Source organism: Podarcis tiliguerta (genome assembly GCF_965153285.1).
Source record: "Podarcis tiliguerta genome assembly, chromosome: 5".
In the NCBI taxonomy this organism is placed as follows: domain Eukaryota; kingdom Metazoa; phylum Chordata; class Lepidosauria; order Squamata; family Lacertidae; genus Podarcis; species Podarcis tiliguerta.
The window spans coordinates 51,833,325-51,859,339 of NC_139538.1; the positions used below are offsets into that span (position 1 = coordinate 51,833,325).

General features: G+C 44.5%; 2 protein-coding genes across 2 annotated transcripts; both read right to left on the reverse strand.

Moving 5' to 3' along the window:
* Positions 1-94: 94 nt before the first annotated feature.
* Positions 95-14,053, reverse strand: SFXN4 (sideroflexin 4). Its single transcript, XM_083441178.1, has 14 exons — positions 13,946-14,053; positions 12,558-12,623; positions 11,791-11,865; positions 11,072-11,098; positions 10,930-10,984; positions 10,105-10,130; positions 7,325-7,378; positions 7,143-7,226; positions 6,981-7,043; positions 6,148-6,235; positions 4,590-4,705; positions 2,911-2,996; positions 1,949-2,066; positions 95-1,012 (listed from the first exon to the last, which is right to left on the reverse strand). Exons 1-14 carry the CDS (start codon positions 13,982-13,984, stop codon positions 935-937), a joined length of 975 nt encoding a protein of 324 aa, XP_083297304.1. The 5' UTR covers positions 13,985-14,053; the 3' UTR covers positions 95-934.
* Positions 14,054-16,619: 2,566 nt separating this feature from the next.
* On the reverse strand, positions 16,620-24,784 carry PRDX3 (peroxiredoxin 3). Its single transcript, XM_083441182.1, has 7 exons — positions 24,636-24,784; positions 23,841-23,961; positions 22,615-22,756; positions 21,471-21,606; positions 19,298-19,401; positions 17,883-18,048; positions 16,620-16,778 (listed from the first exon to the last, which is right to left on the reverse strand). The coding sequence occupies exons 1-7, from the start codon at positions 24,678-24,680 to the stop codon at positions 16,725-16,727; spliced, it is 768 nt and encodes a 255-aa protein (XP_083297308.1). The 5' UTR covers positions 24,681-24,784; the 3' UTR covers positions 16,620-16,724.
* Between the last annotated feature and the right edge of the window lie 1,231 nt (positions 24,785-26,015).

Sequence of the window (26,015 nt, forward strand, 5' to 3'; positions counted from 1 at the left end):
ATAATCTTCTGTTCCCACCTCTTTAAAAAAGGCTCAGTACAACTTTACCATATTGACAGCAGTTGAAACTTTTGAATGAAACATTTGCACAAGCGCACATGTATGAATATTTAATAGATAAGAATGGGGGGGGGACCTGTTGCCCTCCCAAGTGTTTCTCCATATGCCAGCTCCCATCAGCTACAGCCAGCAGGGCCAGTGGTTAGGGTGATGGGTGTTTTAGTCCAGCAACAGCTGGCGGGTGCCATATTTTGGCTACTTCTGCTCTAGTTCCTCTACCCAAAACACCTCTCACAGCACTTTAAGCACCTTCCTTCTATATAGAAAATATTTCCCTTATTGAAAGCTGCTCCCAAGCTGCAAGCTGTGAACGGTTTAGTGATGAGGTAGGGAGGTTTGTAGGGCCCACGTCACAAGCTACAACATTCTTGCCATAGGGTAAACCACAGTACAATTTACATAGCCTTTCTGAAGCTTTAACCAGGATCCACCTCGACCAGGGAAGCAGCTTAAATTTCACCAGAAGGTAGTGATCACATAATGTTCTCTTTAGAGAAGTTGGCAGTCGCCGAAAGCATCACTGGGTGGCTGAGGGAACTTTAAATTGTCCTTTTGTTCTCTGTCACAGGCTTTCAATGGATACACACAGGTATTTCACACAAACCTTTTTTCTATTGAAGGGCATTAGTAATATGTTGGGAGTCTTCTCAACAAAATGTAGTTTGTTCTTTTCATACATGATTGCATCAGAAGGTAGAAATTTTGCATTAAACAGATGTACAGAAGATGGGTCTGATCAAATGTTGATTCATGTCTTTCAACATAATCAACAACTTCCTAGGTGAAAGATACCAAAATGTTCACTTCCGTAAGTTTGAATATGCAACTTTGATATACCAGGAGCAGCAGTCCTGGTCATTATCAAGTGCCCACATTAAAGTCCTTTGTAGTAGAAGACTTCTGTTTCTTCCGTGGAAGCAGCTATTTCAGGTTCAAGATCACTTGTTTTTATCTGGAAAACAGACATGAAGTTCTTACAATTTCAAACTTATTACCGGTTTTTATGTACACCACATGAATTCAGCTCTCTGCACAAGGATAAGTCAATATATTTCCATTAGGATCATCACACAAAATAAGTGTGTTACAGGAATCGTATAACACAAATCTTATGCTAGAATCTCTGAAGCATTAGCACTGAAGACAACAGAACTACTCAGAAGTCTATCCCTCTTGGAAATAAATATGAAATACAAATGTGCTTAGGAAAGGGTTTCAGTTTGACTTGCCACAAGTGTCTACGGAGGTCCTGGGCTGTCCAGACAATATGTCCCCCATCTTGGCTTCGCTGAAGTGGTCCAAAGAAAAGCAGAGCAATACATTTGGCACCAGCTTGGGTGCAGGAGTTGCCAGAAGGAGGGGTGCAAGACACCATCCAAATGACTTAGGGACTCCACTCCAGCTTTAACAAATTCCCTGATTCTTTGGGGGAAGCCATGACTGTTTAAAGTGGTTTAATAGTGCTTTAAAGTTTAGGGGTACTCTCATTTTCCTACTCATATTGAAATACTGCCCCTCAATGAGACAAAACTTAGATTCACAAAATGCTTATTTCAAAGGTCCCTCCCCCCTTTTTAAGGTATCTGACTTTCAGGAGACACAACACCCCCTATGCCAAATCTGCACCTTTTATGTGGAAGTATTTGAAAACTTAGTCATCATACCAGGCCCTGTGCTCCATCCTGGTTTTCTTCTCTCTTTTCCCCATAGCAACTCATATTTAAAACACAGCCATTCTAGTGACACTGGGAGCTGCTACAAGGAGAATTCCAAGGAGACACATGCAAACCCAGCTTGGGTAGATTTCTGCCTTTCTGATTCTTTCAATGCCTTTTGCCCTTAAGACCGCCAGCAGAGATTTGCAAGGAGAACAGAACGCAAGAACTACCTTGCCAATCGGTGGCATCCAACTGAGCGAAACGGGTACCATTCCTCCAAGGACTGCAACTGTCAAAACATATCTCAGCGGATTCAAAACAAATGGATTTTGAAGTAAACTGCTTGTGCTGCAAAAGAGATTGCATGGGCAGATTATTATATAGCATGGTACCGTATAGGCATCTGTATAACCAGTCACAAGCTCTCTTGTATGGAATCACAGAATTGTAGAGTTGGAACACGAATTATCATCTAGTTCAACTCCCTGCAATGCAGGAATCTTTCGCCCAACACGGGGCTCAAACCCACAACCCTGTGATTAAGAGTCTCATGCTCTACCAACTGAGCTATCTGAGGAGCAGGAGTGCTGGAAGACATTTGGAAGAATAGCTCAGGAAGACAGCTATGAGCTGCTGCTGATCCAACACTGTAGGGACAGTTGTCTCATCCTTCAAGGCATTTAAGTTGAAGGGAACATTTCGGTCTTTCTCCTGTGTCAAAGTACAGAGTGTCCTATTGTCTCAGACTTTTCCCACTGTGAGTTTTCCCACCTGTGAGTTTACATCCCAGGGTTATGCTCAAGGTAAAAGTGTTCAGGTTAGAGACCCACGATACCTTTTGCAGAACGTGAGAAAATCCCTAAGGTTAGCCTACTGCTGTGAGAAGATGCAGAGACTTCTAAAAGTCAGTGGCTTGCTTCTGTCTCCAAATCTGTGGCCCTCCAGGGGTTGCTGGTCTACAACTCCCATCATCCCTGACCTCTGGTCATGATGTCTGGGGATGATGGGGAAGACAATATCTGGAGGGCGACAGGTCGGGGCAGGACTCATGTTCGAGAATGATGCCACATTCTCTCTGATCCAAGAAATGTGAAGAAACTTGAAAGAGGCAGAAATAAGAATAGCTGCGGACCACCCCAGTAGCAAGGTAATGGGAGTTTTGTTTAAGGGATCTACGCTGAAGATGCCTTACCGCTTTAAGAGCTGCAGAGCAACCTCTGGAAAAAACATTGCTGTACCAAACATTACTGCTCGGGTTAGGGCTGTTTGTTCCACAGCCTAGGGAGAATGAGAAAACACATACACAGAGGAAAGTAAATGTCACAATAGAGATTTGTGTACTTATGCTGCAATCTGTCTAACAATCCTGCTTTTTTATATCACACAAAAATATTAGGAAGGTACATTTGTTTAAAAAGAGGCTCAAAGTGGCACAATGGGGGGCGGGAGGAAAAACGGGAGAGAAAACAGAAGTCAACGAAGTGAGTTAAGGTGGCAGAACTTACTTGAACTCTCTCTCTCATTACTTTACTAAATTTATCCTAAATGCAGATCCGCTAAGGTAAAAGGTAAAGGACCCCTGGACGGTTAAGTCCAGGCAACGGTGACTATGGGGTTGAAGCGCTCATCTCGCTTTCAGGCCGAGGGACCCTGCATTTGCCCACAGACAACTTTCTGGGTCATGTGGCCAGCATGACTAAATCACTACTAGTGCAACAGAACACCGTGACAGAAACCAGAGCGCACGGAAACACTGTTTACCTTCCTGCTGCAGCGGTACCTATTTATCTACTTGCACTGGTGTGATTTCAAACTGCTAGGTTGGCAGGAGCTGGGACCGAGCAACGGGAGCTCACCCCAAAACAGGGATTCGAAGCACAGACCTTCTGATCGGCAAGTGCAAGAGGCTCAGTGGTTTAGACCACAACGCCATCTGCTAAGGCACCCCCTTAGCATAGCTGTCAACTTTCCCCTTTTTTAAAGCGAAATTCCCTTATTCCGAATAGGATTCCTCACAAGAAAAGGGAAAAGTTGACAGCTATGCTCCTTAGCTTCTCTTGTCACAGTGAGGTGCACCAGAATATGGAAAAACTTGTCAGGATTGGGGGACTTGCAGCCCTCCAGATGGATTACGACCCTCATCAACCATGATTATTGGCTATACTGACGGGGGCTGATGGAGTTGGGATCTAAAGCATCTGTTTCCCCATTGCAGCTAGGGGTTTCCATTACATGAACAACATGTCATGAAGGTTTGGTGGGGTAGAGGATTATTGGGCTATGGAAAAGTCACAATATGGGACATTAGCTCAGTACTGCCTTGTCTGGACAGGCAGTTGCTCTCCAGCATTTCAGACAAGGGTCTCCCCTAGCCCTACCAGGAGACACTGGGGATTGAACCGGGGACCTTCTACATGCAAAGCAGATGCTCTACCACCAAGCCATCTCCAAGGCCAGTCTTGCCAGCAGCATAGATGACTATCTATGGAGCAAGCAGCCAAGTCCTTCTTGGTTCTACCACAAATAGCCACATCCCAGGTGTCCCACAGAGAAAGAGACAAACAAGATTTTGTCCCCACTGGGGATGTATACTGAATGCACCCCTCTGAAAAAAGCAGCTGGAGAAATGGATGAAATATGAGAAAATTGAGCAGACAGCCACAGGAGGCATTGGTGGTGGGGAATCAAGGAGGAATCCCTAAGTGTTACCAGACAGGAGAAGGAGAAGGAAGGATTGAGTCAGTTCAGGCTCTTTTATGTCAAAGTGGTCAGGGGCAGCTGATGAGCACAGGTGCCAGATTTGGGAACATTGCTTCCCACCCCACAAGAGGTTGAGAAGGGGGAGAACGAAATACCTGTTGCTTTACTTACCTTTTCTCCAGCTTTTTGAGACATCCCAATGACCTGGCCTTGGCTGTCCATGACCTCAATCCCGTTCTCATACTCACTGCTTCTAGTTACCATCACATTCAACGCACACAAGAGGGCTGCAAAAGAAAAGGAACGCAAACATTTGTCTAAAAGTAGGTCACTGGTGATTTTTACGTTCACACTGAATGCCCATTGTATCGCATATTCAGGCAATTCTGAGTGCTGTTGCCAAGTCCATTTATCTCACAAGAAGCTAGACTTCCCAAAGGATTATTTTCAGGCTTGATGGCAATACAGTGGTCCCTCAGAAGTCGAGGGGAATCCATTCCGGAAATCCATTTGACTTCCTAAATTTTGGAAAACTAAGGCATGGCTTCAAATGGGCTGCAGGAAGCTCCTGCAGCCCATTGGAAGCCACAGAAGTCACGTTGGACATTCGGGTTCCAAAAAATGGTCCGGTTTTTGATCGTTCGGGAGCCAAAACGTTTGATTCACAAGGCATTGGGATCCAAGATACGACTGTATCCTTAAAACATGAAGCCACCTGAGCCTCAAGAGATAGCAAAGAACCCAGGAGTACCCCCAAGTCATGTACTTGCTCCTTCAGAGGGAGTGTAACCCCATGAAGAGTAGACAACCTCCCACCCATCCAGTATAGGGAACTGCCCACTAACAGTGCCTCAGTCTTGTCAGGATTGAGCCTCAGTTTTTTTGGCTCTCATCCAGTCCATTATCAAGGCAGGACAACCATGTGCAGGCTTTCCATGTCTGGGAAACTTTATGGTTACTCATCTGCAGCACACTTCCTGGAACATTTAATATCCCAATGCTGCCACCAGCTCAAGGGGACAGGGACCAGTTTCCAACCAAACCCCTGCGCTGCAAGGCAGTAAACCGCCACCACTCCTGTTTGCCATCCAACCACTCAGGCCCAGGAGAAAGCTGAGTGAATGGTTTAGATCAGGGGTCAGCAACCTTTCTCAGCCATGTGCTGGTCCACCGTCCCTCAGACCTTGTGGGGGAGCCGGACTATATATTTTTTTTGGGGGGGGGTGAAGGAATTTCTATGCCCCACAAATAACCCAGAGATGCATTTTAAATAAAAGGACACATTCTACTCATGTAAAAACATGCTGATTCCCAGACCCTCTGTGGGCCGAATTGAGATGGCGATTGGGCTGCATCCGGCCCCCGGGCCTTAGGCTGCCTACCCCTGGTTTAGATCCTTTATCCCAGGGGTGCCCAACTCCCATGAGGCTGAGATTTACTTTCTGAATTAAAATCTGGCAGTGATCTACCCCTGTTTTGGGGGGGTTCAGCTCAAAGTTGTTGAGCTTCTGTGGGGGGAGCCAGTGATCTACCACTGATCTACCACAGATGTCCAGTGATCTACCGATAGATCACGATCTACCTGTTGGACGTGCCTGCTTTATCCTATTTGGAGGCAAGTAAAACCAATCAAGTCAAGCAAGTGCCCTTTCCCAGTCTTAACCATAGAGAGTTTGAAAGAACAGCTTTCCATCTGAAAGGTTCTTGAATGATTTTCTTGTTTTCTTACCTGTAAGTGGGCCAGGAATGAAGTTCCTGAAGGCGCGCTGCCCGGAAGGACTCAGATTATAACGAGTTACAAAGTAGTGAGGAAGAGCCTAGAGACAAAAGGCTGTATTCTTTTATTTATTACAACATATATATCCCACCTGTCCTACAAGGGAGGTTAGGCAGAGAGACTGTGACTGGCCCATGGTCACACAGTGCCCTTCATGGCTGAGTGGAGATTTGAACTCTGGTCTCCAAGGCCCTAGATTAACACCACTCTCTCTGTGAAGAAGGACTGACTGTTAAACCACTCTGGGAATTGTAGCTTGAAGTGGGGGGTGTGGCAGGGACTAGAGGTTTTCTAGCAACTCTCAGCACCCTTAGCAAATCACAGCTCCCAGAATTCTTTGGGGGAAGCCATGACCGTTTAAAGTGATATTGTGGTGCTTTAAATGTGTGGTGTGGCTCTGGCCTTGCATTTCCTGCTGTATAGCAGCAAGTCAGATTCAAATCATGAGAGGGAGTTGTAGAGTTGGAAGGGACCACGAGGGCCAGCTAGTCCAATCGCTTACAATGCAGGAACCTTTTGCCCATCAAAGGGCAAATGCGAGGCAAAGGCAGCCTCCCCAGGTCATACACCACCCCCAGACACACCTGCTCTCTCTAGGCCAAAGCCCTTACCAGCTCTGAGACCCTCAGATGTTTTTGCCTGGCTGGAATGTGATAACGCTTCTTTTGCTTGCTTCAATGGAGGAAAGAAGGGGGGTTCAAGTGTGTGCAGAAAGCAGTCTACTGTAAAAAGACAAATGCCCCCCCCCCCGAAGGGAATGTGGTATAAAATTTGGTAATACTTACTCCCATGCAGGAGGCATACGTGATTACCCCAAAGGAGAGAAGTAATTGCTTTCGCGAAAACACCTATAAAAAACAAACGCACAATCAGAGGAAATTCATTATCCACAATGCTGGCTCAATTCACCTCATACGGACTTTTAGAAATACATAGCTATGTTTTACCATTTCTGTAGTTTTCTTCTCGTCTTGTTTTGGAGCATTCCCATTTGCCAAGCTGACTCCAGCGATATAGTAATGGAAAAGGTACTGCAACATTCGAGACGACAAGCACGCAACCTCAACGTTAGTTAATACGTCCACTAATAAATATATGACAAATTAACAGAAAATTGATTGCTCGTTACCTGGCAAATAAAAGCTGACGATGTTTTTCTGTGTGGTAATAAAGTAGTGACAACCTGTGAATAAAATGTCATGAAGGGGGATAAGTATTGACAATCTCACAAAGACAAACTTCAGCAACAACAATTTGGATAGCACAGGTGATAATTTTATGTTTTGCTGTCACACCTAAGCAGCTTCCCACCCCCAGCAGATGTTGCTTGACTAACTCTCATCATCCTCATTAGCCCTGCTGGCTAGAGCTAATGGGAGATGTTGAAGTCTAACATCTGGAGGACCACAGGTTAGCCACTCTTAACCTAAAGCAGGGATGAGGAACCTGTGGTCCTGCCAGATGTTGCTGGACTACAACTCCCATAATGTTGATGGGCGATGAGAGTCCAACAAAGCGGAGTCATCCAGCCTTTCCTTGAGGGGTCCTCCAGCTCTGTAGATGGAATTAAGCTGATCTCCTGATTTGTGATGCATTTTGTATTTTAAACAATGCAATTTTATTTTTGACTTCATGCTCTTCACAGCCTCTTCTGTCCCCCTTAATGTTGATGGTATACCATTTCTGCAAATAAACTAACATTTGGAAGGCCACAGGTTTCCCACTCCTGATTTAAAGAGGCTGATCCAGAAGCATACACACTGGCCAATATCTCTCCCAGCTCCAATGTTATCAGCAGCAATATGGGAGCCACACAAATGTGGTTGCTCCCAGGCCACATCAGCAACATCTGAAGGAATAAAGATAACATTGGTGGGGTGGGGAACTAACAATACGCTTCTTATGCTAGCATTCTTCCCACCCTGGGGCCCACATCACCCATGGCTGTTGAACACTGCCTGAATAGTATAGCAGCCACACCATACACATGGCTGTCAACTTTTCCCTTTTCTTGCGAGGAATCCTATTCGGAATAAGGGAATTTCCCTTTAAAAAAGGGAAACGTTGACAGCTATGACCATACAGCATAATGTAGCTAGGCTTCAATTATGGCCATTCACACATTACAAAAGCCCTATACACAAAGCTGCATGAATCCAGCATATACAGGAATCCTATTGTGTGACAATTTACATATAGTGGTACCTCGGGTTACATACACTTCAGGTTACATACGCTTCAGGTTACAGACTCTGCTAACCCAGAAATAGTGCTTCAGGTTAAGAACTTTGCTTCAGGATGAGAACATAAACAGTGCTCTGGCAGTGCGGCAGCAGCAGGAGGCCCCATTAGGTTAAGTGGTGCTTCAGGTTAAGAACAGTTTCAGGTTAAGAACAGACCTCCAGAACAAATTAAGTACTTAACCCGAGGTACCACTGTACAAGGTTCATGTGCGCTTACCAAATTCAACGTGCTTACAGTACGTACGAAAGGGATGGATTTCCATGGAATGCAGTCCACAGAAAACCTCTCTCCATCTACTGCAATATTCAGAAATAAAGGGTGCCTAGTGGAAGTTTTGCCATAAAGCACATCTTAAGTCCACATGCTGTTTGGAGCTACAATGTTGTTGTGCAGAATGATTCTGCTCAGTGCCCCAACCAATCAGCCACACCCCCTTCCAGGATGCTCCATTACAATTCCCTTTCTCTAAGCTTCCCACTTCCTCCTCCCCACAACAGCAATCAGTGCCCTCTGACTATGCTCAGTCCTCGTTGTGCTGTTTGCATTCTCCCCCACCCCATGTTCCTTTTTTTCCATAAAGTTTTCTGTACTTCTGAAAAAACCCGCTTTCCCCAAGCCTGTTGGCACGTCCCCATCGTTTGTGGGTGGTGCTTGTTTCAGCAACAAAAGGATAGGCATTCCAACTGTGAGTTCACTATTAGTGCACATGTGTGTGTGAATATATTCCAAGTCTTTATAGGCCCTGGATCATAGAAACGTAGAGATGGAAGTGACCCTGAGGATCATCTAATCCAGGTATAGGCAACCTCGGCCCTCCAGATGTTTTGGGACTACAACTCCCATCATCCCTAGCTAACAGGGCCAGTGGTCAGGGATGATGGGAGTTGTAGTCCCAAAACATCTGGAGGGCCGAAGGTTGCCTATCCAACTCCCTGCAATGCAGGAATATGCAGCCATCCTATACTGGGATTGAACCTGCAATCTTGGATGTTCTCAACACTACGCTCTAAACAACTGAGCTATCCAGACTGACATGTCAAAACAAGTGCAATTTCAGTTGCTGAGTCGATAGCTCCTTCTTTCACTAGTGCATGTATGTTCCACTGACATAGAATGGTCCTGCTTAACCAGGCCAGTGGCCCACCTAGCATCCTGTTCTCATGGTGGCCAATGAGAAGCCTGCAAGCAGGAACTGACCAGCAATAATGCTCTCCTCTCCTACGTAGTATTCAGAAGCAGGCTAACTTTGACTCTAGAGTTAGAGCTTAGCCACTGCGGGTAGCAGCCAACGACACCCTTAATCTCCCTGAATTTGCCCAATCCTCTTTTAAAGCCATCGAAGCTGGTGACCATCACAACCTCTTGCAAGAATGAAAATTGTTTTCCTTTAAATGACACACACACACACTCTCACACATACACACACACACGATTTGTAGTACATCATAACCATAGACTACACAAGTTAAGCAGTTAATTTGGGTGAAGCAAGCGACTGGTGGCTGAAAGGTCCTGCCTTTTGGGGGAAGGCAATGAACTCGACTTCTCCTTCAGTAGCTCTTTTAATGTGGAATCCACTCAATCTGTGAGATTCTGGACTACGGCAAAGGGAAAGTGGCATATTTGCCGCTCAAAGGCACTCTGGAAATGACTATCATTACTTACCAGTGGTGCATAAATAGGCAGGAAAGCTGAGAGAGAGAGAGAGAGAGAAAGGAATTATATTTTTTTAAAATTCAACAAAATCAACTGTTGTGTAGGTTGTCTCGGTGGTCTAACTGAGGTCCCTATACATTTAAAGCAGTATCACACCACTTTAGAAAGTCATGGCTTCCCTCAAAGAATCCTGGGAGCTGCAGTTTGTTAAGGATGCTAAGAGTGGTTAGAAGACTCCCCCCCCCCCCCAATTCCCCTCACAGAGCTACAATTCCCAGAGTGGTTTAACTGTCAATGCCTCTCCCCAGTGAACTACGGTACTTGTAAATTCTGTGAGGGGATAGGGGCTCCTAACAACTCTCAGGACCCTTAAATTACTGTTCCTAGGATTCTTTGGAGACTATTTATGAGATTAGTGGAGTCATTTATGGCATTAAGGGAGCACGATAAGAAAAGGAAGTCAGTTATTAGAGCGAAAAATGCAAAAACTATGACACCTTATGAACCAATTGTTTATGTGGGGGGAAATGCAATGAACCTTCCACACATTTTATGGAACCAGCACCTTGCAAGCGACTAGAAGTACATTTAAATGAAAACTGAGGTCTCCATATCTAACACATATCCATCAAGTGCACAAAAATGATTACAGGTTGCATGCTGCCTACTATCCCAGCAGCGGTAATAAAGGCATTTATGAAGCAACTAGCACAAATTCCACCGATACAATTTGCTAGTAAGTTGAACAGTATTTATATTACTCAGGATAACAAACCACAAATGTTGTATAAGCATATAAACAGTTTTTAGTAAAAACTATGTATGGAAACTGACCTGGAGGCCTAAGTAAGAAAGGAATTGTTTCGCCAGTGCAAGGATGTACAGAGGCCTTCAAGGAGAAAAGCAAACAAAGAATTAGGATATGTTTTTTAAAATATCAGCTAAAAGAATACCTAGACATGTTATAAAAACTCACCAAACTCAGCCTCCAGGCTTCTCTTATCTAAGCATTAAAACAAAGGGATTAAAAAAAATCATTTAGAGTAAATTTTGTTGCATATCGTGCCCCTGTCCCACCCGCACATTATGTTTTGAGTTTTCAGGAATATGCTTCCAGCATTTTACCACAGCAGTAGAGATTTAACCAATACAATTTTTGCCCAAGCAGCCTCTGGAAGACCTCTCAGCTAGATCCTGTAGAAACCATCAGGAACGTGGAAGACAGACTTTCCAGGGATGCTGTAATATACTCAAAACGATTTTGAACAAGGAGCAGACATTCCACTGAAAGGCTTCTAGCCTTTTGTCAGTTCCCTGACAAAACTCAGGTGCTATCTACTCTCTCTAGCTGTGATTCCAGGGATGATCAGGTTGCACACGGCACATGGCAATTTACACACATCTTAATTGGCCCTGAAATTCCCTCCTGTTGTAAAGTACTGAAACACACTAACTACAGGAGCAGTCATTCCCTACCCAGAAAGCAAGTCACGCCCTGGTGCAAAATGAAGACATTTGGACCACACTGCATCCCCAATTACCCCCCACCCCCACCTCTCATACAGGTGTTGGGAAGATATATAGAGATAGGTGAAAAATCTTCCTGTCGCCCTGTCACTTTGCATACCACAAATGGTAATCAATTACAATATACAGTATACACAACGTTGTTAGTGGAAGAAGAAGGTCAGATACCTTTTTGTCCTGCAAGGACTCTGCGATGTTTTCTTTACTAGTTGGCAAAAGGGTTCTGGATATGGCGATTTCCTTCTGTTTTACAACGGAAAGCAGAGAGGTAGGGTCACACACACAGTTTCTAACCCTGCTTCATCATCTACCTGTATTCGAACTGTACTTTTGGAAGAGGGGGTTGGGTTCAAAGCAGCTGCCTCTCATTTAGATCAGGAGAACAGCAGCTCGTGGCAACAGGGTTAAGCCCCCTTTTTCGTCCCAGAGCCGCTGCTCTGATCAGAACGGACAGCCCTCCATATCCTCTTGGGGAAATCAGATGTCAGGAGATCAGATCACAAATCTTCCACATCACATATAACCCATCACTGAGTGTGTGTGTGTAATAATTATATATGCTCTACACACAAAACAGGTAATTGCAGATCCATTTTTAGAGGCTGAGAATTTAAAGTTGGGAATCCTATGCATGCTTACTAGAAAGTTCCACTTAAATCAATGGAAATAATAATCAGTAGAGCACCCCTGGGAGTAAACATGCATAGGTGTGCCTTGCAAAGAGATGTGGCAGCCCGGAGGGGATGCGGAAGAGAAACAATTTGGGGGAAACCAATTGTGGGGGAAACTGAAGGGGGGGTGAAGCAGAAGAAAACCAGGCCTTCACATTTCTATTCTGGCGTGACATTCAAAACACAGACTGAGAAACATGGTTGATCTAGCATTAGCTCTTTATCAATGTCAAGGTACAAAAATTAAATAGATAAGCTACTTACATTTGGTATAAACAGGAGCGTAGGGTCCAAAATATCTACCCAATGAAGAAACCTTTGAAAAAAGGTCTAAAGAAAGAGATATGCTTTTTGAGTAGTCAGGTATTTTGTGAAGCCGTTATTCCTAAACCAAGCATAGGTAGCCAATAATCTGTGCCTGATATCTAATTCTATTCGCATCTTAAACACTTCTTTTATTTCAACTTCCTAAACTGCCCTCTGTCTCTCTGTCTCACAAATAATAATTAAAAATTAAAAAGTAACACCTTAGAGACCAACTAAGTTTGTTCTGGGTATAAGTTTTCGTGTGCACTGTTGGCCACACACTTACCTAGTAAAAAACTACACTGGACACAGTTGGGGGGAATACATGGGATTGCGTCGCACAAAGCACCATTCACAACTATTAGTACACACTGGAGTTTTGTTTTTTAAATGTGCACCCAAATAAAAATCCATGTCTCCCAAGCCATGAATCCAAGCTGTGAATTAACATACTTGCCCCAAATCAACCTGCGTGGCAAGCTAATATCCAAATGTATGGCCCTGCTTGGAGGATCCCACGTTGGTGGCCTAACATTTGGAGAGCACTCACAGGGTTTGATTATATTACAGCTGCACATAGTGGCTATTCCAGTTGCACAGAAAATCTGTTTCTATTTCCTTGGCAGCTAAGTGAATCGGTCAATACATTTTAAGATGTTACAACAGATTTTCCAACAACCCCAACATGTGGAGTGTTAATTGCACTTGAGAATATTCACATTCAACAAACCACTAACCTAGTTTCTGCTTTCTGGAGTATCCCAGAACATATAGCAGCAGGACATCGCGAGTACTGTACCACAACATAATACTGTATATCCATTTATCAAGAGCAAGTTCCATTCAAATCAACAGGACATACTTTTGACTGGGCATGTATTGGACTGCACTTTTGGAAGCAGTTTAAGATATTTATTTGGGAGCTGGGTTCGAGCGATAATTGTTACGAATGAGACTGTAGTACACACACGCCGCTTTGTCAATTTACAGTCGGCAGCCTTTCACTGCAATTCGGACCGGGCCACAGAAATTCGGGTTTCACAATCCCCTGCACGCAATGGGAGCAAGGCTCCCCTCTGAATAGACGTGCGTGGTTGAGACATGCATAGGATCGCATGAGGGAGAAGTGTCGGCAAATCAATGCAAAGGGAAGAGCGATCCGTCGCCGCCCGCTTGCAAACGCCATTCAGTCCTCCCTTGCCCTTTGCCAGTAAAACCCTCCTTCCACTGAAGCGAAGGAAGGGCGCTCTCCTCCGTTCCACCACATGCTTCCCTCCGACCTTCTACTCGCCGCGATCTGCAGCAACCCCCCGCCACCCCATAACCCCTGCGCTTCAAAGTCATACTTGGCCCTCGCTTTTCCAGAACTGCCAGTTCAAATCCATGAGGCTCAGCGCGCAACGCCGGAAAGCGTCTGCTCCGGAAAAGCTCCGGCGGCGCACGAGCGGAGCCCACTTCCCTTCTCTGCTCGGGCCCAGCCTCTCGCGCGAGGCGTCCTCTGCGCGGCTGGATCGAGAGGCTGCTGCCTTTACCTATGAAGGGCTATGGGGGATAGTTTTTGCTTTGCCGGTCAAAGGCGCGGGGAACTTGCGCATTTGAGAAACAAAACAAAAACGCAACCCCTTTATCGATCTCCAAACAGGAGCGCGGTTTTACGCTGCTTACTTTGGAGTAAGTTTCGAGTAAGCGTGCCTAGGATCCGGCTGCCGCGCCTCCCGCGGGAAAGGGGTTTTAGCAATTGCACGACAGGCAGAAATTCGACGGGGAAAGCTTTTCCCGATGTGAAGATTTCGGGGTGGAGAGGGCAGCAGCTTACGAAGCTCTGCCAGGCAAAGCGGCTGCCTCTCCACGTAGCGCACCTTAATTTCCTCCTGGACTGGTTTAAAATAAGTAGAGGCTTTCTACTTAAGTGTAGAACTAGGGAATACGAAAATGAACGGCACCCCCTCATTCATTTATGTAGATTCGATTTTTCCCTTTAACCTATGTATTTGAAAGGGAGAATCCACCCCTTTATTTACCACTCGCAACGTCTAGGCTTGCCAGGTCTAGTTGCTGAAAGGGCTCCTGTACCCTTATTATTACATTTGTATCCCACCTCTTTCCTGAAGCTCAAACGGGCATACATTTATTTATTTGTTACAGCAATTTGTATTCCACTTACACCCACTGAAAGATTCAGCCATGAGGAGGCAGGGGACAGCAACCATGTCGTGTGTCATGGCTGCTCCATCAATAACATGGACTGGCAAAAGCACAGAGGAATGCACTAAGTGGGCAGTTCTTTTACACTGCCAGCCCACTCCATACAGAATAAGGCCAATTCAAACATGCTTAACGCATCAGCGTTCAGCTCACAAAGGTAAGCACCGTAATTCAGTAGCTGAGCAATTGTTTTGCCTACAGAAGATCCCAAGTTTATTCCCCGGGTATCTCCAGATAGTTGCGAATGTCCCATCTGAAACCCTGAAGAACCACTGTTAGTGTAGGCACTATGTTATACATGCTTTATATGAAATCTTTATTTGTGAGATGAAAGTCACCACTGGATGCTGTCTTCATCTAGTGCTGGAATTTCTTCTTCCCTCAAGGAGCAACATTGAGTTAGTCATTGCAACTGTATTTCCTTCCCCCACCCCAAAATCTGTTTCAACTGCAGTTCAGCCCAGTGCAGCCTTCTCTTGAGAGCCCAGAGGTACCCTTTCCTACCCAAAACTGAACGATTCTACAGTAACCGAATGTGTGCTCATTATAAACTTTCCTATGAAGCCCAGTTGTACGAGTGTGTATTCACAAGTCCCACTGTGTTAAATTTAATTATTAATTTAAGTAATTGTGCATAACTTTGTGCATCAGGCAGAACAAATTCTCTGAGGACTGCCTGCTATTGCCGCCGTGATGACATGATTAGGGGCGAATGCGTATTTTCTTGTAAGAACATATGGCCAAAGGCTTACCTAGCCCGGCATCCTGCTTCCCGGAGTGGTCAGCTGAATCAGAATCCCATTGGTAGGACATGAAGACAATAGCCTTCCTCTGCTGTTCCCTAATGACTGGTATTCACAGGGGCGCTGTCTCTTATTCAAGAGGTAGCATATAGCCATCATGACATGTCTCCAAAAGATGTGGTGGTTGCCACAAACTTGGCTTCAAAAAGAGGAATGAGTTTCCTTCATAGATTGTCATCTTGTTTCCAGAAGATGAGAGTCATAGTTCAAACCTCTATAGCTCTGTTTTTCGGAAGTCTCTTTAATTCATAGCTGCATATTTTGATACAGATGTTCAAGATCATTCGAGAAACAAGCTGTAGTGATTCACAGACCCATTAATGGATCGACTCCATAATTACAAACATACCATGATATACATGTGAAAGTGGAAATAGACAAAGTCAGCTAGTCAACAATTTCATAGAAGGCATGAGTCTGTTGAGCAACACCAACAACAAAGATTTTTGGTTCACAGCTTCACCTTGGGTTTATTTGTAAAAGAAAAGCATTAATCCTTCACTTTACTTCATCCTATAGGTGTCCCATATTGCAGGAGTCTTAAAGTTTGATTACTTCAATTTTCAGTTCACCATTCACATGTCGTGTTGGCTTTCCTTGCAGAGGTGCAGGAGTTAAGCCCTGCATTTATCTGTGCACAAAACCCCATTGCAGAACAAGGTTGATCCTAAATCTGTGAATATACATCTGTAATACATCCCATCTATGGCCAAAAGAAAAGCATGGGCTGTTTAGGTGGAAAAATCAGAACCTATTGGGGGTGGGGGTTGTTTTGTTTTAAAAATCTAACCAGCTCCTTAAAGAAGGGAAAGCCTGCAGTTTATCTTGTAAGCAATTCAAAAGCATGGATATATCCTAGATTTAATATGGGTAGGTAGGCACTATTTTGCTTCTGAGTATGCTGCATGTAAGAAACACCATGAGTGTTGCTTAAATCCACTTGGGGACAACGTCACTCATCCCTATAGTAAAAACGTTGCAAAATACAACAACTTTTCCATCACAACAGATATTAAAATAATTTTGAAGTTTTATTACAATCATAGTTGCTCTTTCTGGAAGTCAGCTTTGTTTGGAGGAAATGTAGTCTACTTCTACCTCGTTATTACTCATGATCTTATTTATTTACTTTCTCAAAATACTCCTTTGATTCTTCTGGATTTGGTTTGATCTGCAAAGCAAAAGCATTAAAACAGAAGATCAGTACCAAATTATATTCATTCCAAACAGGAGTTAAATAAACGATGCCCTCTATGCTGTTAGCACTAACAAAAAATGTTAAAAAGAACAGTAGGAAGAAATATTAAATCCTTGTCTTCCTTATTCATGCTAACCAAGCACACATCCAGACAAAAATAAAAAAATGAAACATTCAACATTATTTAATGACACTGAAGTTAAATGATATTTTATGGGGAAAGTGTGAATATGGTAGGAGGAGAATCAATTCCTACATTCAAAACATAAGCTCTTATACAAGCAACTACGCTTAGCTAGGTTCCACTTGCATTTGTGGAAAGACTGTTAAGACGAGTTGCCAGCTTCAGCTAGCTTTGCATTCCCAGTCAACATCCATTCATCGTACATGGTTTACAATTTTCTATGTGGGCCGGTTGCTCAGAACCGTTCTTTGTGTGTTCTCTAGCCACAGATGATAAATGGAAAGGCTCTATGGGAGTGTTTGATCACGCATCAAGTAGGCTGAATGGCTGGTATGTATCAAAGCACTAGCAGTTGTGAATTTGCAGGGGTTCACTGGATGATGAGTCTTATAATTTATTTGAAAAGATGAATACCTTCTTGTAATGTTCTGGAAGTGCAAGGGTAAACCCTGATTTGAAAGCCTGTTGATATGTGTACATGGGATGCAATGTCCTGCTTTAACACACCCACCCCAACAAATAACTCAATTGAGTGCTAGCACACCAAAGCTGCTGTGACACAAGGGCATGACACAAAAGGCATTGCACCAATGTAGCATGACAGATTGTTATACCAGTAGAAGACATTTCTTTCTAATTCTGTCCGGTTAACAGGGTAGCAACTTACCTTAATAAAACACTCAGATAGAAAAATGCATTAATTTGTAACAAGATTTCAGAAGAGTCTAGATTAGCCCCAGAGCACATTTATGTCTTAATTTAATTAACAGTCATTAATCAGTTAATCTCTTTTCAATTTCAATAAGCTCAGATACAAACCCCTCCCGTATAGATGATAGGAGGCTTGCCAACAATTACATTAATGTTTGTGAATGTTCAGTTTGCCAACGCACCGTGGGGGAATGTGGAGTCCAATCTGCTGGACAGACTTCTCCATGCGTTTCTACAAACTGGAACGCCTTCACCAAGCGAAGTGTTTCCTCTACGCTTCGACCAACAGGGAGGTCATTGATGCTCAAGTGCTTGATAATTCCATTAGGATCAATTAAAAAAAGACCCCTTCGAGGAAATAAAGCAGAATTTATAGTTTAACACTCCAAAGGGAACTTGCTGTAGTTGTTTTTCAGTCTGAAATGCACACACAGGTATTCCCCATCGCATTGGAGAGCAACTATAATGGTAATGGAACTTAGTATTTCATAGTTTTGTAGAACTTAAATACATTTGAGGGATTCTAGTGTTCCCTGTATTTCATGGTGTTGGTTGCACTTTAAAGTATTTTACAGCTCAGCAACAGGATGCCAACCTATACACCAGAGCTTTCCAAATTGTGTGTCGGCTGCAGTGTGTAGGTGTGCCGCACGAACGCTCCCCGTGCTCCCTCTGGGGCTGGAAAGGGGTTAGTTTAAGCTCCGGTTTTCTAACAAGACTGAATTACTGTGTCGCAAAATGATGCATGTCCAAAAACTGTGTCACCAACATGAGAGGTCTGGAAAGCTCTGCTGTACACTTTGGCAACACAAGGCGCAGTAGAAAGCAGATATCTGAAAAAGGCTTTCGACTGACTGACATTAGTAGAGGGATTTTTCTGGGTTCCAAATCTCACCATGTATGCATTATACCAAGAATGTATCTTGTCTCTGATACCAAATACAAACCAAGCCTTGCACAACCTCTAGCAAGGATTCCACCAAAACATTTTAAAAGTGGACTCTCTAACTCTCTGTCTCTCTCTCTAGCACTCTCAGAGCTGAAACACATGATTAACAGACTTGCTTTGATTGGTCTCTACCAGCAAATAAATACTCCCTATTAAAAATGGGTGGTATTGACGCAAATAAATGTGTGAGCAGAGCAAGTTCTACTTGTACAACAACTTGTTCACCTTGGCCCCATGCATACTCTGCAACACACCCAAATCTTCTCTGGAGGGTTTGGGAATCCCCCAGAACAGTTTTAGGGGGCACATGGAGGAGGAGGAAGTCCCACTGCTCTTGCGGAAATCATTCTCCTAATGAAATGACTCACTTAGTGCTATTTTGGACACAACCCGTTTCCTGTGCACCCAAGGCTCTACCATGTCAGGTAGAAGATCAGGCTAGATGCATCATGGAAAGTTTGCTAAAAGTATGCTTAGCCAGCATAGTTTATCTTTAAAGTATGTGGAGTTTATAGCTAGCAGACCATCCACTGCTCCTCTGAGCTTAAGCACATTTAGGCAACTCCTGTCACTAAAAAGGAAGCTTCAGCCTTAGTGCAGTCCAATTACAGAAACGCTAAAGGTAGCTAATAGATAAACCTCTCTCACCTTAATGCAAGACCAGGCCCTTCCAAAAGCACACCATAATCTCGAGAGATCTGTTTCGTTAAGTCTGACAGAAGTGGGATATTCATGTGCCCCAAGCCGCCATTCTAAGCAAGAGAAGAAGGGGGAGGGCATCAGTTTTATTCAACTGGAGACTGTCCATATCGAAACCTTGCTTCAAAGCATGGATAGAGGACCTGTGGTCCAACACCACCTGTGTGCCTACAACTCCCATCAGCCCCAGCTGGCACGCCCAACAGCAAGGAGTGATGGGATCTGCAGTCTGGCAAAATCTGGAGTGCCACAGATTGCCTATCTCTGGGTTAAAGAGACTCTGTGATGAGAAGCTTCAGATACATTAACTCCAAGACATGTTTAGTCGTCTGGGGAGAGGGAATCAACCATGGGTGGCAGGTGGGTTTTCATGAAATGCTCTATTGTTGCTTGATGTAGGTTTAAAGGCAGAAAAGCAATAAGCATAATATGAATAAAGGTATATTCCCTTCATGAAAGAGGCTCCAAAGTAAAGTGGAGCGCCTTCACTAAATGCAAATTGCTAAGGAGATTATCTACCTACTGTTCATCTACCTACTGTTTTTATATACAGGGAATAAGTCCAATTAAAAGCCATACAGTTAGTGCGTGATTATTGAATCGCAAAATCAATGGGCAATAATAAAAAGCCCCTTTCCCTCTTGTGTCTAGTGAATAAAATATACCAACTGAAGAATTAAATATTTCAATTACTTGCTTTTATATCTCAATGCTGCAATAGTGCTGTTGCTTATCATATGCAGACATGTAAGCCTTTCACACCGCACTCATAGTTATTAGTATTGATGGGTGCATCTACTGAATTTCACAACATTTCCAGAGCTACGAAGGTAAACAACATATCCTTGAAACAAGGCCGCCAAACTTCATTAAGTGTTCCCGGGTCCGTCTCTTGTTGACCTTGGGTGATCCACTAACACTTTACTGTTGCAAAGACTTATGCATAAATTTCTTCACATGAATACACTGGCTTCAAGGCTGTGGGACATGTAAGCAAAGTGAGGCCATTTATAAATGCATGCAGCCGGTCCCGTCTGTGCTAAGGAAACGTTTTGCACAGTAACGCAGCGTCATACAGCATGAGGATAGACTTGTGCTCTGAAAACCTCTGGTTACAACTGTTATAAGGAAAAAAGCAATCCTTGTAGAAGAGGGCTGTGCAAAAGGGCTTTATTTCTGCTAGGGAAAATATCCATAGACACCCACCCACCCGCTTTAGGAAGGCATGGGTGGGGGGAGGGAATTCTCATAGTTCAAACCTATCCATTTATTCCAAGGAAAGAAAATATAAACATGGTAGAAGAATAGTAGTTATGTGTTTCAAGTGAGCAACTTCATTTTTAATAACATCAGGCCCAAACTGAATGACTCCTCCCTAAGGATTCTGAAATCAGGGAAGCAAACTGTCTCCGTAGCCTAACTATCATGCAGCTCTCCAGCTCCTCAAAAATTAGGGAGGAAAGCACCCTCCCACTGAAGTAAATGGCACAGCTCATTGATTGGGATGTCTATGAATGGTCCCAAAGTTTTGTAACCACAGAATGATGGCTGGTTAAAAATGGAAACAAACTTGTGGACATGCATGAGCCCAGGTCCTGTGTACAGAGCACCAAACTATAGCTGAACATTACATCTGAACCAGGTCTACCCTCAGTCTTATTATTCCCCAGATGCATTTCAAGGTGATGAACAGTAAAGAAAAGATTTTTAAAAAGCTAAAAAATTTTTTTGAAAACAACACACAAAAAGCCAATATAGTGCAGGAAGTGGACATACAAGTTCATCAGATTCACTAGATATGTGAGCATGTAACCAGTCATTTTGTGAGGGCTCCCCCTAGAAGCTTCTTGCTTGCCTAGATGGGAGGAGCAAGGGGTGTGTGTATGTAGAAAATAGCCTTCTGCACAAAGCTAAAAGTCACACCCGTTGCTCTGAAGGAATGGGTTTCTGTGTAGTAAGTTTAAAACTGACTCAACCCCTCCCCAAAGGCTACAGCTCCCCCCACTTTTACCTCTGGCCCTGTTCCCCACTGGGATGTGGCCTTCAGAAGGGAATTTGGCCCTCAGCCTCAGGCAGAAGTTTCATCACCCCTGCTTTAAATTAAAAAGCGTCCAGTCTGTACCTTTCGTGGTGTATTTATCCAGGCGAGGTGAGTAAAATGAGAATCCACCGACACACCAACTACTTCGCAGTTCACCTGATGGAATTCGTTAGCTTTGTCACTGAAGGCGACAATCTCTGTTGGGCACACGAACGTGCTAAGGGGAAGAAACACAGCAAGAACGTGAAGGGGGAATGAGCCAGCCCTGATTCAAGAATGCACCTATTTTTTCCCCACTGCAAATTCAAACAGAGAAGAGGAAAAGGTATTTGCTCATCCCGGGCATAAAGCCTGCAGAAGGGGGGTAGGGAGTTTACAAGCCCTCAGGGTCACAGACTTTTAGTTCAAAGGAAAAAGCTCAGAGGAATACTGTCATTCTGCCATGAAACCATGTTGAGAAATTTAGCGTCAAAATTGGAGGTCTGTTCCCTGTCAATAGGTTTAACAGATCCTTACTTAGACAACTTTATCTGACATTCCTAAGGATTCTTCCAAAGTTTGGTGGCATCATCATCATCATCATCATCATCAAGATGAGCCACAGCACGACTCCAGTGAGGAGGAAGCTGGTGACTTACATCTAACAAGATCGTATGGCTACCCAAAGTATGCCTGCTGGCAGTAATTTGCTAGTTAGAGGCATGCTTTTCTCAGTTTTATCCACCAACAATAAGTACATTCCTGCCCTCTAGCCACTAGAAGTACTGATTCCATGTTTGTCTGAAATGCTCAAATGGTGGGCATTAATGCTCTATTTTATGCAGAAGCACCGGATCCTCCAAAAGTTTAAGTTCCCTTCGTTACAATCCACCATACGTGGATGTTTCTGTCTGTTCCATTCTCTGTTTTGAAAGATACAGCAAAAAAGTTTCTATACAAAGAAATATATTTTTTTACGTAAATACATTAGTCTTCTATGTGAACCCCACCCCACCCCCAAGCAACACACCCACTCCGTGCCTTCAACAGGCATTGGCAAGACAGCTTCTAGTTCACTTCTTATCATTCACACCTTACATAAAAGGCTCAGGCTATCCTGCACAAAGGCTATCCTGCATAGGCAGGATTCAAACGAGAACAAGTTAACTGTTTTGCAGATAAAGGGACCCGCTAGTTAAAGGCGTGTAGGCGAAGTCTGTATAAAAGAGATAGAAGCATTACTTACAAGTCCAAAGGGTAGAAGAAAAGAACCAGATATTTTCCTTTAAAGTCATCTAAACTCAGCTCTTTGAAATCTCCATTAACCACAGCTGTACCCTTGAAATAGGGAGCATGCTGGGTGACAGCAGGAACAAACCTTGAAGAACCTAGGAGAAGTTAGATAAAGCATGTAATAGAGGCATTGTAGAAGAAACAAGTGTAACCTGCAAAAAACTGCAGTACTCCACACTGTTCATGGTGCCAGCCAACCACAGATTCTTCCAAGACATACCATTCCACCACTAAGCATCTCAATATTCATTGGTCTATTTTCCAGCCCTCCGCCTTATAGAGATTTTGCCTTCCTTCTTCCACCGTGTCCACCCCCCAAAAAAAAAACTTCTGTAAACCTTGGGGATCCCTGAAACCTGCTGATACTCTCTCTCTCTCTCTCATATGTGGATGCCATTTTGAACCAGTAAGGATTCATACTCAGAAAATGGGATTATTATTAAGATATGCAAAGCCTATTTCTTGGTGTCAGTTTTTATCTCAACACTATTTCAAAACCAAGGCTTTACAGATAGCCTGCAATGTTTATGTTCTGTAATCAGGCCGTGGAAGGAGAGAATTTGGTAAAGAATTCAGTATTGTAGGGTGTGGGTTTAGCTCAACTTATTTCCGGGTTTCTGTCGCCAGTAAACTGCTCTCTATCTTACCCGCTTTGCCTTTTGGGAATATTTTGAGGATACCTATTAAGGATTTGTCCGTTCAAGCTCCTAGAACTGCAACTCCTTACAACTCCCTTCCTCACACACACAGTTCTGAAGTCCAGAAGTAAGCAGTCTAAAGTGTGTGCATTTGGGGGGGGGGGGGAGAGACAGGCACACTGATGCACGTTCCTGAACATTGAGGCACATTTATGTTATTTTCACACGTTACAGCTGGCAAAAACTCCTACTGAGCTGCCAGTAACGCATTCTGGGACAATGATGGTGTTTCTTCAGCAACAAAATCTCTTTTAAGCTATCCCGATTTTAAATCACTGCAGAACCAACTGGACAGCAGGCCAAATAAATAACATCACACGCAGAGCAGGTGAGGAAGGATCTTCGGAATTATATTGGGAAGAGAGCATTCAGTGGAGCGTTAGTACAAACAAGCTCCTACATGCATTTACTTCTGAGTAGAAGAGTGCAAGATCGCGCTGTCACCCCCACCACAGCGCCCTCCAACCGGCCGCACACTTACTAGTGCTGAAATGCCGCCGAGGAAAAGCGGGCGCTGCACCGTCCGCGCACTTCCGCCCTCCTGCAGCCGCCGCGGCTGTAAGGCACCTTCCGGCAGCGGCGCACGCCCTCCAGGGGAAGACCTGAGAACAGACGGCGGGGAAACGTTACGGGCAAAGGTGGCGTCCAGGAGCCTCACTGGACCCAGATCTAGGGGTTGCACGAGATGCGCCCTCCAAAAGCAGTTGCGCGCCGGAGCAGAGCTCCTGCAACTGGGAAATATCCACCCGCGCTCCCAAATTCCCCAACACGCACTGGCAGGCTGCAGAGTTGGAGAGAGAAGCACTTGGGCTCTTTCCCCGACCCAAACACTTCTGGGGGGGGGCAGAAGGGAAAAGGGGCCTTCCGATCTGGAAAAGCCAGGGAACCTCTGGCTTGACTCTGGTTAAGTGTCACGGCGCAATAATAATAAGCCTGATCCGTCCGCGCCAGCCTTCGAGGTGGAGCGAGTTGCCAGCGAACCTATTTTCAGAGGCAAGTTCGGGTCCCCGGGGCAGATTCGGTTTAGCCTTCGGAACGGGGCCGGTGGAACTAGTCGCTGGTACGGATCTTTCCCTCGTGCAGACTGCACTACGCCTGCAAAAGCCAAGATAGTCTATCTAGAGGGAGGGGAGCAGGCCTTGGAAAGGGGAAAATGCGGCCCCGGAGGCGCAACGCGCGCGCAACGAAGGTTCCGCAGGCCTCCCCTAGCGCCCGGGATCGTGGCTTCGCCGGGACTTGCGGAACTGCGAGGGAGCAAAGCGGAGTTCGCACTTACCGAGGGCCTCAGTAACCTTCCTAGCGCCCCCGTGACAGCAGCCATTTTCAGCTCCAGAGAGGGACTGGCCGCGGGAGGCGGAACCGGCCTCACGCTCCGCACATGGAGCGCCAGGGGTGGGGCTACGAAACCTGTCGCCCGGGGCCGCGGCTTTTTGATAGGCGCAGCAGCGGGAGGGGCGAGCCCAACGGCGCCCAAATCGCGAAGGGCCCCGCAAGAACTTGAAGCTGAGTCCCGTTGCTCAGAGAAAGAAGCAGGCTTGCAGCGCGACGCGCCTACCGTGGGTGCGTTTCAGGCAGACTTGAAACTGCTTCATTTTGCACGCAATCCTATGCATACTTCACCTCATCCCTTCCCTTTTTAAATGTTTATGTATAAACATATATATACATTTTCCATTCATCATCTTATCGTTTTTTTATATAGACTTCCCGACTTATCTTTCATTGACATCCTGTTTCATATTCTTTGGTTTCCTACATCTCCTTATGTTTCTTGATCCTTTTTTCATTCTTTCTGATCCCTTGTCTACTGCTGATCATAGGATTATCCCAACTGCTAGTTAACCTTGATACCACCCTTTTAAAAGTATTCTTCCAGATACTCCCACTCACTTCTTGTCCCACCCCCACCCCCCATCATAATTTCTTATTTTGGCCACCAAACTTGCTAACTCAGCAAACTCTATTAATTTCTGCAACCATTGATCCTTTGTTAGAACAATCTTTTCTTTCCAATTCTTTGCCTAAGTTATTCTTGTGGCCACTGCTGCATATAAAAATAAATCCCTTACTTTCCTTGGTATCTCTTCCCCTATTATTCGCAGCAAGAAGGCTTCCCAGTCTTTTCAGGAAGGTGAATTTAAGCATCTTTTTAAGTTCCTCATATACCACATCCCAACTATTATTTTTGCATGCTTGCATAGCCACCACATATGGTATAGAAAACCATCTTTTTCTGAACATTTCCAACAATAATTCAATCATTGAAACCTCTCATACATTCTGCTGAGTTTACTTGGCATCAGATACCATCTATAAACCATTTTTTGGATATTATCTTGAATTGCATAGCAAGCCAAAATTTCCACTGTCCACCATTTTTCCCATGCTGAGAGTTCAATGTTATATCTGATGTGGGGGGGGGGGGAGTTCTAGACCCTGCCTCCATGTAGTCTTCCTTGCTCCATTTTGGACACCCCCACACGACTATTCCTCAGTTGGAAGAGGGCCTCAAGGAGGGTGTTTTCAGATTCCAGAAAGGAGGTCAGCCATCCCATGAGATCCTGAAAGAGATCAAAGGACAGAGGAGAAATGTCAGTTCCCTGTGGACATTATGAGGGCTGCTCCAGGCCCAGGGTTTGATTTCAGTAGGAATTAG